Raw genomic sequence first — 16,390 nt, forward strand, 5'->3', positions numbered from 1 at the left:
CTTTTTACTTTAATGTTTTTACAACTTTCCTTGTTCTGTTAGCCTGGCTTCTTTCGGCTACTTCTTTTTTGGAACCATTCAGCCATGCCTACGCTGTCACACACATGGGACTAGCTGTTACAATACGCAGCAGAAGGCGCAACACCTCGGTGCCGCCGGAGTTTCGGAGCTGGACAAAAGTGCCGGGAGAAGAGGCAACGCTTCTGACCAACCATTCCATCGTGGGATAAGATGGAAGAGCTGTCGCCGCTTATCAGCAACGGAGTCGAGGAGTTCTGCCCTGCTGCTGCTTTCTTCAGCTCCAGACTACTGAGGAACTGTGCGGTAGCTCCGTCCACTCTTGCTCGACTTGTGTTTTTGCTGCTTTTCTGTCTTAATGATTTGATTTGGTGATTCTTAATGATCCCATTTACTTTGATTTGCTTTGTACTTTGTGCTTTGCTTTGTTGTACTGTCTAACTTATAACTATGCCTTTTCTTGCTACTGGCACAATGAAATTTCCTGAATACGTGATGGATAAAGTTATCCAATCCAATCCAATTAAATCATTTTCTTATTTATTATTATACTTATTAAATCATTGTCTTTGTGTTTTGCTCACATTTTATACAAAAATGGGACACTTTTATCATTTTTAAAGGGTTTAATTGTAGTTTTTTGAGGACCATGTAACAAATTAGAGAATTTACACATAAAGGACTGCACTAATTCTACTAAAATTCAAATTACAAAGCAAATTCTGGAACCAATTAATTTCATAAGTAGAAGTACAACTGTATAGAATTTGACAAATAATAAATGTAGGGTTTTTTTCTTATTCCATTTTATTATACATTTGCCTGCAACAAAGTACAAACTTGGCCTTGCAATTAAAGAACACTTTGCTCGCTTTTAGTTATGCAGACATTATCATACTTGCTTGCAATGAAGTATAAATTTTGCTCCTGAAAGCCTTGTTTAATCTAAACAAACATTCACAACCCTTGTAAGGCTAAGTGGTACGGAAAATTAATGAATGGTGAATAACCTGCTCTCATGTGCTGTTTACCTCGACTTTGCAACCCTCATCAAAGTTGGATATTTACATGTGTATCACAACCTACTGTAACAATTGAATCTATAGTCGTCATGTTTTGCTTAAATTATTTTTTAAAGTTAAACCAGAATACAGACGAAGTGACAAATATTCCCAGATGTGGTCAACCTTAGGTACAACATCAACACAAAAGAACTAAAAAGCAGTAATCAAAAATATACACAGTCTACTACTATAACATTGGCTTTCCCAGTGAGGGGACGGCACAGTGAATCAACTTTTTTCCACCTCAACCTCTTCATTACATCAGCCTCCTCTACACCAGCCCCTTTCATGTCATCCGTCAGTACGTCTTTTAAGAAAAGCAAGCGATTGAAAGATGGATCCAAAGACAACTAAGGCAATCTAGCACACACCAAAAAGGAATAGAACGGAAGGAATCCATGCCTTCAAAGTAAACATTATTGAAAATATTCATTCATTTTCTGAACCACTTTATTCTCATTAGGGTAGCGGTGGGTGACGGAGCCTATCCCAGCTGACTCCTTAGATATGGGCAATTTGTCCAATCAGCCTACCATGCATGTTTTTGGAATGTGGGAGGAAGCCGGAGTACCTGGAAGAAACCTACGCAGGCCCGGGTAGAACATGCAAACTCCACACCGGTGGACCAACCTTGATTTGGACTCAGAGATGTGAGGTCGGCGCTAAGCACTGAGTCGATGGAACGCCCCAATTGAAAATATCCATTCATTCATTTTCTGAACCACTTTATCCTCACTAGGGTCACGGTGCTTGAGCCTATCCTAGCTGATTTCGGGACAGAGGCGGGGATCACCCTCAACCGATGGGAAGCCGATCGCGGGGCACGAAGAGAGGGAAAACCATTCACTCTCACACTCATAGCTAGGTGCACTTTAGAGTGTCCACGTAGTCTACCATGCATGGTTTTGAAATGTGGGAGGAAACCGGACTACCCGGAGAAAACCCACGCAGGCCTGGGGAGAACATGCATACTTCACACAGTTGCACCGACCTGGATTTGGACCCCAGAGATGTGAGGTCGATGCCATTGAAAATATTATGCATCTGATTATTCACTGTTTTAATTAGATTTTCCCCCAAAAAATAAAGGTCATTTGCATGGAATATATATTTTTAAATTATTAATGGAAGGGAACCACTGTTATTGTAACTATATTATCCGTATATGTATGCTTTTGTGCAAAAGATTGTTGTCTTCTGGCTTTTTTTCCGTGCAGTTAGGTCCACCTTTTTTCCCTGGGGCTTTTCTTGCTTGTACACACACACATGACAATAATAAAGTAGCCAGACCAAATCATGGCATTTCTGATAGGTAACACTAGTAGGGATTTCATGTAAATTCATAAGTAAAAGTATTGATCATTCAAAATTTTATGATAATAAGATGTGAATCCAGTTGATGTGATTGAATTCAGAATAACTTTTTTTTTACTGAGAAGGCCTCACAATTCTGAGATCGAGGGTTCGACCCCTGGTCCGGACCTTCCCGTGTGGAGTTTGCATGTTCTCCCCCGTGTTTTTCTTCTGGGTAGTCCGGTTTCCTTCCACATCCTCAAAGCATGCAGGGTAGGCTGGTTGAACACTCTAAATTGTCCCTAGGTATGAGTGTGAGCGTGAATAGTTGTCAGTCTCCTTGTGCCATGCGATAGGCTCCAGCACCACCCATGACCATGACCAGCCCATTAATGTTTGCACACTCCACTAATGTGGAGCTAATAAAGAGAATGGATTCACAACACAACACAGATTCTCCTGAAGAAAGAATATTAAATGTTTAGAAAAATATGGATGTTTATTTGTCCCTCCAGGCATTATAATCCATGTCCATAATGTTCAACTTTGTCCATGTCAATGGAATACAGTACACATCCAAGTATTAACAATGGTGCATATATATCTATATTTATATAGATATATACTTTTCAAATTATCAACACAGTCTTTCCTTTCTTCCTACAAATAGTTTTTCAAAGACACACAGTATATATATATTTTTTTTTTTCCTGTCAAAATACTTGGTTAAGTGGGTTTCTAATCTGAACTCACAAAACAGTGATAAGTTTTAGTTGTTCTTTTAAAGAACCTATTTAAAACAGACAGTCTAACATGAAATATATTCAATTCAGATCTGTCAATAATAATGTTTCTAATATAGCGTATTTACAATTATCTACTTGAAGCAAAAAAAATAAAAAATATATAATTGTCATGGTTTGCTTGCTAAAAATGCTATCCAAAACTGAAACATAACCTATATAACATAATATAGTTTTTTCATTGATTGTGCTTTGTAACCCCCATGACCTCTTCATTTCTAGAAATGGAACCTCTGTCAGATGCACCTCAGAGTGCAAAGGACATCCATTTCAGCTTGTCTCTTTGAGATGCTTTATACTTATGAGTAGGACAGGGTGCACAAATGTTTTATCACTTTATTTATATATTTATAATGTTAATACAGGATTATCGAAGCTCTTCATCTGTGTTACACATCAGAAATCAAGGAAGAATTTGGGTTTCATTGTGTAAAGCCCTTTAAGAATTGCCAGATAAGTTCATTGGCTTGAGAAAGGGGTTCAATCAAGGCTTTAAAGGACAACGAAAGAGCTTAGGCCCTATGTATGGGTAAGATGAAGACTGTGGAAGTGATAATCAGCAAATGAAGTTGAGAATTCAACATCTCCCAAATATATAAAATCTGGATGTTGTGTACAGTGTAGTTAATCTTACCGGTCTCTCACATTAAGCAAAGTGGATGTTGTTGGTCCTGGAACATGGATGAAAGTAATTTGAAATCACTACTACCCCACTGTAATAGAGCTGTGGGCACACCTAAGCAAATGATAGTTGTGATTTTGTCTAAGCAGTTCAGGCACTACTAAATAACTATTACACAGTAACCTCAGTCTTGCTTCCTGTGCGGTAGTGCTGTGGATGTTGTTGCTGCTGGTGATGCTGTGGGGCATAGTGGAGCTGCTCCAGAGTGTGTGTCCGTCTGGCAGCAAATGCCTGCCGCTTGGATACAGTCTGGTTCATTGCTAATGTGTTGGAGTGTGGGGCAGCTGCTGCTCCTTGAGTTGCGGCACTGCTTCCACCACCACTGTTGTTAGAGGCACTGGGATGGGAGTGCATTTTGGTCATCTTGTAGCGATCCATGAGAGGTGTAGTGGGCATGAAGACGTCTGTGTGAGAGATGGCACGTGACATTGAATTGTCGCTTCCATAAAATCCGCCGGAGATACTGGTGACAATGCCACGTTTCAGCGACATCATCAGTTTGTCTGGTGAGAGCAGAGGATCTTGGGATAGAAGGCGGTCGTGTGAGTAGAGTCGATCTTGTGAGTAGAGTCGTTCTTGAGAATAGTGGCGGTCTTTTGAGTAGAGAAGATCTTGTGAGAGAATTCGGTCCTTTGAGTGCATACGGTCTTTGGTGTACAGACGGTCTTGGGAAGTATGGCGGTCTGGCGGAAGCAACCTCTCCTGGGATCGAAGTCGTTCAGCAGAGAGCAACTGTTCGTCCGAGAGTATCCGGCCTCCATAAGGCGACATGCCGTTTGAGGATGTGTTGTAATCCTGTTGTGGGACTCTATGTGGGGACAGGACTCGGTCCTGGGACATGGCTCTCTGGACACGACGGGGTCTCTGTCTTTGCTGGGACTGCTGTTGGGAGGACTGTGACTGAGGAGTTGCCTGCAAGATGGAAGACTGTGGAATCTGACTTTGAAGCTGTTGTTTTTCCCGATGCTGTATAAACAAAGGGAGACAAGCAGGAAAAAGCAGCCTTTTAATTGTTAAATATGTATGTGTATATATATATATACAAATACATAATAATTGTGATGATCGAAAAATGCTAAGAATACAACCTTTATCTTTACTAATGATGCATAACTTTCAAGATGTTTGGAAACCATAGTATTTATTGCAGTAATGGATGCATCAGTGTGTCCACAAATACTTAGAAAAAGATCTTTGGTTTTGGGTCTATAACAAATCCAAAGAAATACTGAATTTGTCGATTTATTAACCAAATAGTACTCCCTTACTTGCCTCTACCTACAACGGAGAGACACTTTATTGATGATGAGTAAATAAAGTAAAAAATGAAATTCACTTGCGTGATTAAAATGGGAGGCCGCACCATGGTCGAGTGTTTTGCATGTTCTCCCCATGCCTGTGAGGGTTTTCTCCGAGTACTCTGGTTTCCTCTCACATCCAAAAAGCACGTATGGTAGGTTGGTTGAACACTCAAAATTGTGCTTAGGTATGTATGAGTATGTGTGTAAATAGTTGTCTGGCTCATTTTGTCTTGGATTTGACTGGCAACCAATCCAGGGTGTCCAACCCGAACTGCCCAAAATTGGCAGGGATTGGCTACAGTACCCTCATGACTCTTGTGAGGATATGTGGAAAGGAAAAAGAAAAAAAGAATTGAATGGAAATGGCAAACCCCTGGCAACCAATGAATCAACTGTGTATGACCCTTTTAGGTAGTTGTTCTATGTTTTGTGCCCCAGCAAGTGGATAGTTAAGCACAGTTTGGTAGAAACTCAGCTGCATTACTTCAATGCAGTACAAGAGCCATCTCCCCAGGGGTCTCTAAACTGGTCGTCAAGGGCGGCTGTGGGTCCTATTTTTTCTTCCAAATAATCCACCACAGGCAGTTTAACCAATGAGATTTCTGCTAAAACTAGTAGATCCTTAATGCAATAAACTAGACTTGTAAGATGCCAAATTGATGAAAAGGTGTCGTCCTTTTTGATTGGAATTAAATCCTGCACCCACTGCTGCCCTTAGGGGAATAATTTGGAGACTGCTGATTTAAAGAGAAAGGGAAGAATACCAAATTTAAACCTGAATAATTTTCAACTCAAATTTGTATCTTCAGTTGGCTTAGAAATAACATAAAAAGTCATGAGCACCTGGTTAGTGTTTACCCACCTGGTCTTGATTGATTTTGAGAACATGCAAGGGTAGAGTGCCTCGAGCTGCCAGGTCAGGCAGGTGGCGTTTACGAGTGTAGTAGTCCTCAACTTCTTTATCCGCTGCAGAGGGCATGAGGCATAAAACAAATGTTGGTATGTATTACTTTTAGAAGTAATGTCTTATTGCAACGCAAGGAAAGAATGCAGTTCCAGAGTGTTGCATTGGGATTTCAGAGAACAGCCTGTAGCCTTTATATATACACTCCTAAGTAAGAGAAATAACAGAGACATTCATAGCAGTAAGTTCCTATTACAGGCCAGGCACAAGATATTTGTATTGGGAACAAGAGCTGTGAGGGAACATTTCTCAAAGGTCACACAAAAGAAAATGTAATCATTGTCATACAACATGGACACAAGACATTCAGTACATGCTAAACAGCATAGAGGAACTCCAACAATGACATGTTTAATCTTGAATATAATTGTCCATTGCCTCGCCATGAATGTAGTGTGCATAATCATTATACATGCATTCATAAAAGACTGTTTTCTAGACAGTCATAAAGCAACATATCACTGACAATATGCCACACAAAACCATGCGACCAAATGCAACATGTTTGACATAATCGTCTTCATCAATGGTATTGATACAGTAATACCTTGACATATGAGTGTCCTAACATACGAAAAATTTGAGATACGAGGAAAATTCCAAGCCAATTTTTGCCCTGAGATAAGGTGTTACTGTATTATTATTCTCATTTATTCACCAATTGAAAAATATGTTTTGCTTTTTCTGACTTCTGAGATAAATGTTAGATTATCTCCTGTCAAAACAATGGTAGAGCTGAGTTTAAAACAGAGCAAACATGAGTCTTATTGAGAATTCATACAGAACTTTTGAGTATGACCTATACTGTATGTGTGAAGTGCTGTTCACACTACATCAAGGAAACTTGCCACCAGTCACACCTGCTTCCCAAAAATCAATTTCTTACGACCATATTTCAAAATGAGTGTAACACACATGTTGTACACTCATTAAACATATTACTATACCATAATAAATTTTTGATGTACACGGATACATCGAGGCACAGCAAAAAAAGGCCAATTTGGATTAATTCGCAGTAATGCATTCTGGGTTTTATTATTTCCCACATTGAAAATATCCGGATATTTCATTCAGCACAATCCAGTCCATCTTTAAGCATGGAAACCTTATTGTGTAACAAAAAAAGCACCTGGAGAACATTGTAGTTTTTTGTTCTTTTTTTTTTTTGCTTTGGAACATGATGCAAAGGTTAAGACAACTCAATATCGTTCCCCCTACCTGTTTTGACTGTTAAGGTAAAGTTCATTTTTTATTATATACAGAGGACCTTCATGATGTGACCATCTCCCGTTACCAGTTTTCTACGATACCAGCATTGTCATGAGATAAAATGAGTCTCGAGTCTCGACCGATGAGTAAAATCCCCAAAAGCCTTTCTCACTTGGGGGTCAGGAACGCTCGGCATCTCACCAGGTGGCATGCAAGTTCGCTCTCTTGCTTTGTCTCCCCAAGTGTCTCGGTGCCCCGCTATGTGGCATTGGAGCATTTCGCATCCACCAAATCTCCAATATCCACCTGCTGCTCATCCTCTTTGTCTACGGTGATAGATTTTTGTCTCAAAGTGCAATACAAATCATGTGTTTGAATGAACATTATCCCGCAGTTTACTCACACCAAACATTGTGCTTTGTTCATGTTATGCTATCATTACTATCATTACACTAGATGTTGCGGTGTATATGTATGGCTGCCCGTTCTCTCTCTTCCTGCTAAGATGGCTTGGACTTTCGTTACATTGCTAGAAGGCTTCTGCTTTCATGATGTGTTTGAGCATAAATAACATTTTTATACTTTTAATTTCTTTTTTCAGATTATTTAGCTTTAAAAAATGATTCCTTGCCGCAATAACTTGAAATCAGTGATTTCTCACAGAGATAATTCATTCAGGATACAAGCATGTTCGCTTCACGAGCTTGGTTGCGGAACAGATTGTGTTCTTATCATGGGGTTTACTGCATTGGTATGATTGGGTCACCAAAAGCAAAGGTGTTTATTCTCAAAATGAGAAAAGTGTGTCGATCTACATTTTCATTTTGTTAGACCCGTGCCTGGTAGCTGAATAAGTTTGAGTTGTATGTAGTGAGACCTGATGGAAGGCATTGTAGATTGCGCCCCTCACTTTGACTGGGAGCCAGCAGTGAACTGAGGCGGGAATGATGAAATTACAAAAGCCTAAAGGAATATTTTGTGTTTTGTTTTAAAAATGTCATGACATGACACACATTGTGCTCCAGAAATCCAACTAAGTGCCACTTAATCAATATTCAACGAGGCAAAGCATGAAAGAGTTTAAATGTGCGATTAGCACACAGTATAGTGGAGCATAGAAAGAAGAGAATGAAATATTTTTAGGGAAGGATGCAGATTAAATTTACAGTACAATGCAAGCTCTTAAATCGAATGAGTCTGACATTTTAAAAATTTGGAATTTAATGAAAACTGTTTAAAGTCACAAAAACAAGGATTTTGAACCATCTTGTATGTTGGCCCATCAAAAGAATAAAAATGCCATGAATATTTTATGTCAAAGTTCATTGTGGTATTGTGTATGTAGTACCACAATAACAATTATGATATTGGTAAGTTTTAAGTAGGGATTCACTGTTTCTTTATTGTTATACAATTATTTAAGTCATTCTATTTACACTTGACATTTTAATCAAGTGCTAAAGCATTGCTTTAGAAGTATACGGAGCAAAAGTTGTTTGATTTTAAAGGGTGTACTGTATTCACAAATTGATATTGAATTGTTTTCTGATTATAACTTTGGGCTACTGACTTTTCATTTATATTTGCATTTGCATTTTCATGATGTTACTTTACCAAGTTTCTCAAGATCTTGTCAGTGAATGTAAAAAAAAAAAACCTCATGCATGACATCAGGGATCCTAGACTTGCATTAGTGCTGTGAACTTGGACCTACTCAGTTTCTTCAGGGATGAGAAGCGGTTGAGGTCGGCTTTGATGGCCGCCTCGTAGGAGGGTGGCAGGTGAGACAGACTCTGGAAGGAGCGTGAAAAAGACAGGTCGTAGGGCTCCGTCTGTGAGGTCAGGATGCCACTTATCCGATAGTTTTCTAGAGACACGTACATACATATACAGACACATAGAAGGGAGGAAAAAGAATTTGGGCAGTATTGGTCTCTTCTTGCCACCCTTTTCTTCTTTCAAAAAGAGTAAAAGCATAATCCGACAAAAGGTAACCGCCAAAGAAAATCACCCACTGAGTTTAAAAATCGCAGTTTAAAATGGAGATCTTAATGCTACAAATATTTCCTGAAGGTTTAGGTTGATTTTTATGCAAAAGTCAATGAAGAGAGAATGTGCATCTCGATTATCATGCATTTATTTTGTATGTAATCCAAAGATTTTTTTTTTAAATATAATTTCAGCTACATAGTGCTAAATATCTAAAAGGGCTTCACAGACAAACTTTTGATTCAATAATAACAAATACTTTTAAATCGTAAATAAAGATCATTGATTAAATCCCCAGATCCAAACTCCCCGATGAGCAAGGGAAAACTAAAAGTAGTTTTGCTCACGCAACCCAGCGGGTTGTATGACTCGTGAGACTTCTTGGATACACACGTCTGCATGGCTTAGCTTGCTTGTTCCTCGGCCACGGATGCCTTCCTAATCACGCTGCCCCTTTGTGGGATGGCCTAACACACCCTCATCTCACACAAATATCCCTTTTCGCTTTTTTTCTGCGATTGCACTTCTTGATTTTTGGGGGGCGGGAGATAAAATGTCCACTTCTGAAAGCCAGTGGCGTGCTGGGAGAACAGTTGCCAGTGGAGAATGTTGAATGTCTGAATGAGTTTTTAAAAAAAGACCTTATCTCTTCATGTCATTGATGTGGGAAAATGTAACTAAGAGTATGAGAAAATTTGATTAATTGTTTCCTTCTTCTTCTGAATCAGTTACCTTTGGCAAAGGAAATACTTGCAACTTGTTATTAGGTTCCATAATGGCCTTTTTATAAAGGATTTAAAGAGCATTTCATTACACAATTTTCTGAATGACAACATTGCCATTCAATGCACCACCACTCTCAGATATTTAAAAAAACACAAACACCAGAACTGGGACAATAATGTTAAATATGCAGACTCCACTGCAAGATTTTGTAAAAACAAATTGCAACACATCAACAACGGCTGGCTCTAGAAGTGACTGTGTAGTTCCCTTCAATAAGGGTACATTCAGCCGAAGCACTTTCTCTGTCCGTGCTGCACAAAACTGGAACTCAATACCAATTAACATACATGAACTCGCATCTCTAAGCCTCTTCGCCAATCATCTTAAAGCACCTGTGTCAAAGTGGCGGCCCGTGGGCCAAATTTGGCCCACCGCATCATTTTGTGTGGCCCGAGAAAGTAAATGATGAGTGCCAACTTTCTTTTTTATGATGAAATTCAAATGAAGATTGTAGATTATTTCCTGTGTTTCCTCATTTTAAATCAATAATTGGAAACAATTTGTACTAATTTGAATGTCCAAAAATGATCTATCGATTAGCATGATCGAGAAAGCTGTCAATGTATTAATCGATTAATTTTGGCAGCCTAGTTGGAAGACAAAACAGCCCTCCGGATGTAATCGAAACTACCACGTGGCCCGCGACAAAATATGAGTTTGACACCCCTGTTTTAAAGGCTGACTGTTAGACGAACAAAATTGTGATCACAACGCTATCTAAAACTGTGCTACTTGTGTGTGTATGTATGTATGTGTCATCGTTTACCTTCAACCTGCACAAGGGACTCAAAGATGGAACTTAGCCCTCACCTAAAATATTACATATTTACATATGTATGTTCATTAACAGACGGCCCGGCGGCGTGAGTGGTTAGCGCGTCGGCCTCACAGCTCTGGGCTCCTGGGTTCAAATTTAGGTCGGTCCACCTTTGTGTGCTCAAATTATAACATGCAACATAAAAGACCTATCAACAACAACCAGAAACTGCTGCGCTGATTTTTGGCAAACAGAATCGGGTTATTCTCATTCATTGCAGAACAAGTCATCTTCTTTTGAATGCAATGCCCTGTAGGTGTCTTCCAAATGACATCAGGTCTAACTGCACCAGCAAATACTATTCTACATTTCAAAATGGTGCTAACAAATATATTCAATGGCAGAGTCCATGATTGTACTTTTGTGTGCCTGAAAGCTGCTAAATGTTTTCCAGAGGAGAAACATTAAGACATTTTAAAATCATATTTAAAATGTGCAAAATGAGTCCTAATATTGTTGCTTTGATGAGACAGAAGTGGGAGCAAGGCTCAGGCCTTGTGTGGACTACCAGGCTATCTCGGCTGAACACCTGTCTTCTCCCTCGACTTATTCAAGAAAGCTGTTTCTTTGCTTGGTTTTGATCTTAACCAATACTTTTAAGTGAATCTGAAGCTGGAGGTTTATAAACTCCAATTTGCTTTATTGACTGCAAAGTTGGGAGTCATACAGTACTTATGAAGGGTTTCACAGATGACTAACATAACAAGTGACATGTTTTGATAGAAAAAGCAGGGTCCAACAGGTTGGAAAATAGGAAAACAGACAACACAAACAACAGATGCTTGCCAGGAGAATGCCCTCCTTGTGACAGTAGTGTGAGATGTCATGAGGAACAGTGTCAGGGAGCAATGCCTGCTCTGTCTGAATGTGTTGTGATATGATGTCAGTGAGAAACAGGGAGCGGTTACACCCACTCTTCTTTTATCCTTTATCACTACTACCCACAAATTCAAGTATTTGTGACTTTCCTTGTGTCTCTCATCCACTGCAGACTTCCACGCTCTGTCAATTTTATCTATTCAACCATGCTGCCACCCACTTTTGCTCCTTAATTATTTCTTGTCCGTTTACAAGGCCCCACTCTCTTTTCTCCCTTGCTCGTGCTCTATCTGGTTCTCCCATGTGGGCCAGAAATTCTGTGTAGCTGTACAGAGCTGCAGTCATGGGTGCGGCTTACAGACCAGCCTCCAATGAACAGATAAAAATACAAGCTTTGGTAACTGCTGCATGAAGGTAGAGGAGGTAGTGAGGGAGACATTGGAGATAAGCAAAGCTTAAAAAAGGATAAAAGGGCAGCAAAATGATGACTAGGGGGAAAAAGTAGAGGGAAATGAGCACGAACGCTAGAGCATGGATGGGGTGGAGGGTAACAACAGGGGGTCTTGAGAGCCAGAATGACCGTGAAGGATGTGTGGACTGCATAGTAAGGAATGATTTGACCTAGCCTGCAAGCTGCATTATTGTGTCTTTTTGTATCTGTTTTAAAACTAAAGACTTCATAGGATCAAAGGATGAAGTGAGTGGCGCAAATGGATTTACCTCAATTTTAAAACTGATAAAATACTGAAAAAGTCTTTTATTAACAAATCCAATTGAAACACCTTAAAAATTCAACTAATTGTTTTTTTCCACTAGGGAGGGATTCATAAGGATAAGCGGCTTGGAAGATGAATGAATGAATATAACGCATTTATTTTTGTACATTTTTCATTAAAAAATAAAATATCGTATAATAGCTTAGACTTTATAACATTGTGTTTTTATTTCAGATAATCCCACTGTAAAGCAGTTTAGAAAATGAATGAATATTTACGGTGAAGCCCAAAATTATACTTCTCGTGAATTCTGATGTTGTGTTCAAATTTCTATAAAACATATTTTTTATTAACTAAAAATGTTTGGCTTCCAAACCAAATTTTTAAAGTGTTGCTTGGATAAAATTAATAACAGGGGGGGTCAATAATTTGGAGCTTGTCTGTAAGTTGAGTCAACTCAAATCAGATATTACAGTATATTAATTTAGCATGAAATCACCAAAATGACCTAAAAAGATAAATCACTGTTGTTACCATTTAGTAAAATACTAAGGAAAAGGTTTTTACAATTTTCCAGTGTACTCGGAACACGTTTGATTTAATGTTTTGATTCACTTTTGCTAATTAAATTTGACCCAATCAATCAGTGTGGAAGGTGCTCTTCAAAGTGCCATTAATCTGCCCATCAGGTCTGTTAGTACTTTCTCATACCAAGTGTGCCTTGACTGAGAAAACTAGTTTCTATTTCCATCCAGCAAGCCTCCTATAAAGGTTATGGAGAATTTATTTATTTATTTTCATATGATTAAGGCCTCTTTCTATGACTCATGGTGCTATGCTTCTACCAAATTAACAAACCATGGCCTATGGTGCCCTTGACTTGGCGCAGCCGTACATTGATCTACATTTGTATTCGATATGAATATAGGCCAAATGTCTTATCCCACATTCAATGAGTGTGGGAGATAATCAGCCAGAATATTAGGCAGATCATTAAAAAGGTAAGTTCAAAGACAATAACAATGAATTCCGAAACAGATGGTGTGAACCCCATAGAGCTCTGACCCCTACATCATTCAAGCAGTCTGGATAACATGAAGAGAGAGAAACAACTGTGACCCAAAATCCACAAACAAAATGAGGCTTGAAAGTACCATCTTTGGAAAATAAAGAATTGTGTATATACCAAACATGTTTGTTTAAAAGCGTTATTACTCCTAATTCCACATTCATTTTGGAAGCTCAAGAAACAATTCCTGAATATGTACTCTTCAGCAAATCCCAAATGGATGCCCTTATTCAGGAAGTTATATGATAATAGGGAAGATTTCCTAAAATACGGTGTATGCCCTGAGTTCTACAGGAGAAAATGTGTTTTCATGAGATGTGACAACAAAAATAACAACCTAGAAATTGCACTTGCCTCATCCTAGAGCAGGGGTCTCAAAATGGTCCTCAAAGGGCTGCATTGGGTGCAGGTTTTCATTCAAACCGAACAAGTGGAGACCTTTTGCAAGCGTAACCAGTTTATTGCCGTCAGGTGGTAATTATTTTAGAAGACATCTCATTGCTTAAACTGTCGGCACTTGGAACAAAGACCAGGACCCAGTGCAGTCCTTTGCGGAATCGGTTTGAGACCCCTGTTCTAGAGCCTTTTGTGCTACAACCTACATTATTCGTCTGGTTCCCTGGGTCAAAAACAGAAATGTAGCATCCATACCAAACAGCACTTTTTTGTCTGTGTGTGTGTGTGTGAAAGAATACATGTGGTGTGTATGGGCACACAAATGTTATTTCAGTTTAACTTACCATGCCTCAATGATCGGTGGGCTACCAAAACCAAGTAGAAAAAAAATAAGTTCAGTGACATGTTGGCAATTGCACAAACATCTAAACTACATCATATTAAACACAGCTTGCAAATAAGGTTCTCCTTGAGAAAAAAAAGGATTAAAATCACTATTTTGGCTTGTGATAAAGGAAAATGAAAGTGTGTTTTTTCTATTTTGTGCTATTTCATATATGTTTCTTTCCGGCCACTAAGGTTTGCTTGGCAGAGGACTTTGTCCGGGAGTGGGAACTTAAATGCTTATATTTGAAGCCTATTATAAATTCTGATCGGGTATTTGTCGTGTTACTGGAATGGATTTTTGATATTTTAGATGCGCTCCTTAAAAATAAATTTTAATTGTGATGTGATATGTTACTATCATTTTCTAGTATACATCGCCTTGCTTTGGGGTTTTCCACTGCTTTAGGCTTGTCTCTGTCTCCACTGTGTAGCCTTATGCAACGGAGCCAATTAGTTACCACAGGGCACCCATTAGGACAAACAGCTGAGTGACAGCTGTAATAGAAAACAATTTAGTTCCATGCTCCGTCACAGCGGTGCAGGAGGTTACAGCGATAACTTTTGTTCTCAAATAACAGCAGGGAATGTTGGAGCTTTCATACGCCTTGTCAGCCAGGGTATGGGATGACCTCGAGCCAATTATTTTCCTGAGATGGTCAGTGGCTGGTTCCTACTCATAACAGGGATGGGAAGCTTCAACAATTCTAACCAGCCAGACAATATAGGAGCTTAATTTGAGTCAGAGAAAGATATATGAACTATGCAGTTTGAACCGAGTGCAGTTCTGAACAGTTTTTCATACAACAATGTCAAAGCACTGTAATCAGGTTAATGGCCAGGCCCAGGCCTTTATGTTAGACAGAAAGCTGTCAAATCATGTGAATGCCCCCATCCCCTTCTAGTTTTTCTTACCATTCTTAGGTGTGCGAATGGGGCTACCTAGAGCCACATGGTTATAGTTGTGCTGATGGGTACCTGCAATGACAAAAGCAATGACACAGCTGTTCAGTGTTCATGAAAAATACTCTGTATCAAATCTAATACAGAGTGAAAGCGGTATGAAAGTGGTAATTAAAGTGATAATTCACAACAAAAGTGTCAACATTGGTTTATTTAAAATATGTTTCCCATTTATAATGAGATCACCATTTATCATGATTAGTGTGAAATATCAATTTAACTTAAAAAAATAACGTTGTGACACAAAGACAACAATACCAATAAATATGATGCACCTACAAAATGCATAGTCAACAGAAAGGATCCTACAATCCCATCTGAAAGATATAAAAAGATGTGACTTGAGACCAAGATTTTTTTAATCTTGTCTAGCAATATTCAAATGTAAAAAAAAAAAGATAAATAAATAGATGAATAACACAAAGGAAGCAAGAAGCTATCCAAAATCTGAACTTTATGTCAAAATAAGACAGCTTGATGAAAATCCAGTGTCATTGAGATCGGGAAAGCGACTGAAAATAACACAGCAAAAATAAAAAACTAGACATTTACCAGCTAAGAGAGGGACCTGGCAGCATATGAAAAGTATATTGCCTCTTTCTGTGTGCTTTTTTTTGGACCACACTATTTTTTTATTACAAAATTCAATGTCATAATAGTAATGAAGAAATTCTGTTGAATCCATTTCCAAGTTACCTCGGGCCTCATCTTTTTGGCTCTTACATAGTACTATGCACAACCTATGAAACAATCAAATAACAAAGTACAAAAAAAGTAATATTTCATGTAATATTTCATCCTGCAATTCAGGCTATTTGTGGCTATTATCCCTTACTGCACAGATTTTTTTTAGGCCATCTCTTTTGACTTTTCTGAGGCAAACCATAAAATAAATTATTTTAATGTACATTTGCAATAGTTGTGCATTTTTTGTGAATCTTGGTCATTTATTTTCAAATACAAGATTCTACCTTCTTTGATGTGTAAAATCCCAAGATACTGGGACTTTTAAATATAGTCAGAATTGTTGTAATTAAAAAATATATATAAATAATTGATTCTTGCTTCATTCATTCATTCATTTATTTTCTGAACCGCTTATCCTCACAAGGGT

General features: G+C 38.6%; 1 protein-coding gene across 7 annotated transcripts in view; it reads right to left on the minus strand.

Annotated features, from left to right (window-relative positions):
- Positions 1-825: 825 nt before the first annotated feature.
- The window catches only part of shisa6 (shisa family member 6), a 62,087-nt gene continuing 46,522 nt past the window's right edge, over positions 826-16,390 (minus strand). For 2 of the 7 annotated variants that reach the window (XM_077625389.1, XM_077625391.1), the window contains 5 exons: positions 15,229-15,291; positions 14,274-14,294; positions 9,052-9,204; positions 6,024-6,127; positions 826-4,826 (listed from right to left, as the gene is read on the minus strand). In XM_077625389.1, coding sequence (XP_077481515.1) covers positions 3,972-4,826; positions 6,024-6,127; positions 9,052-9,204; positions 14,274-14,294; positions 15,229-15,291 — 1,196 coding nt within the window. In that variant the 3' untranslated portion in view covers positions 826-3,971. The remainder of the gene's footprint in view (positions 4,827-6,023; positions 6,128-9,051; positions 9,205-14,273; positions 14,295-15,228; positions 15,292-16,390) is intronic. The other 5 variants (XM_077625390.1, XM_077625392.1, XM_077625393.1 and 2 more) reach the window with 3 other exon arrangements.

This window comes from Stigmatopora argus, chromosome 18 (assembly GCF_051989625.1).
Source record: "Stigmatopora argus isolate UIUO_Sarg chromosome 18, RoL_Sarg_1.0, whole genome shotgun sequence".
Lineage (NCBI taxonomy): Eukaryota > Metazoa > Chordata > Actinopteri > Syngnathiformes > Syngnathidae > Stigmatopora > Stigmatopora argus.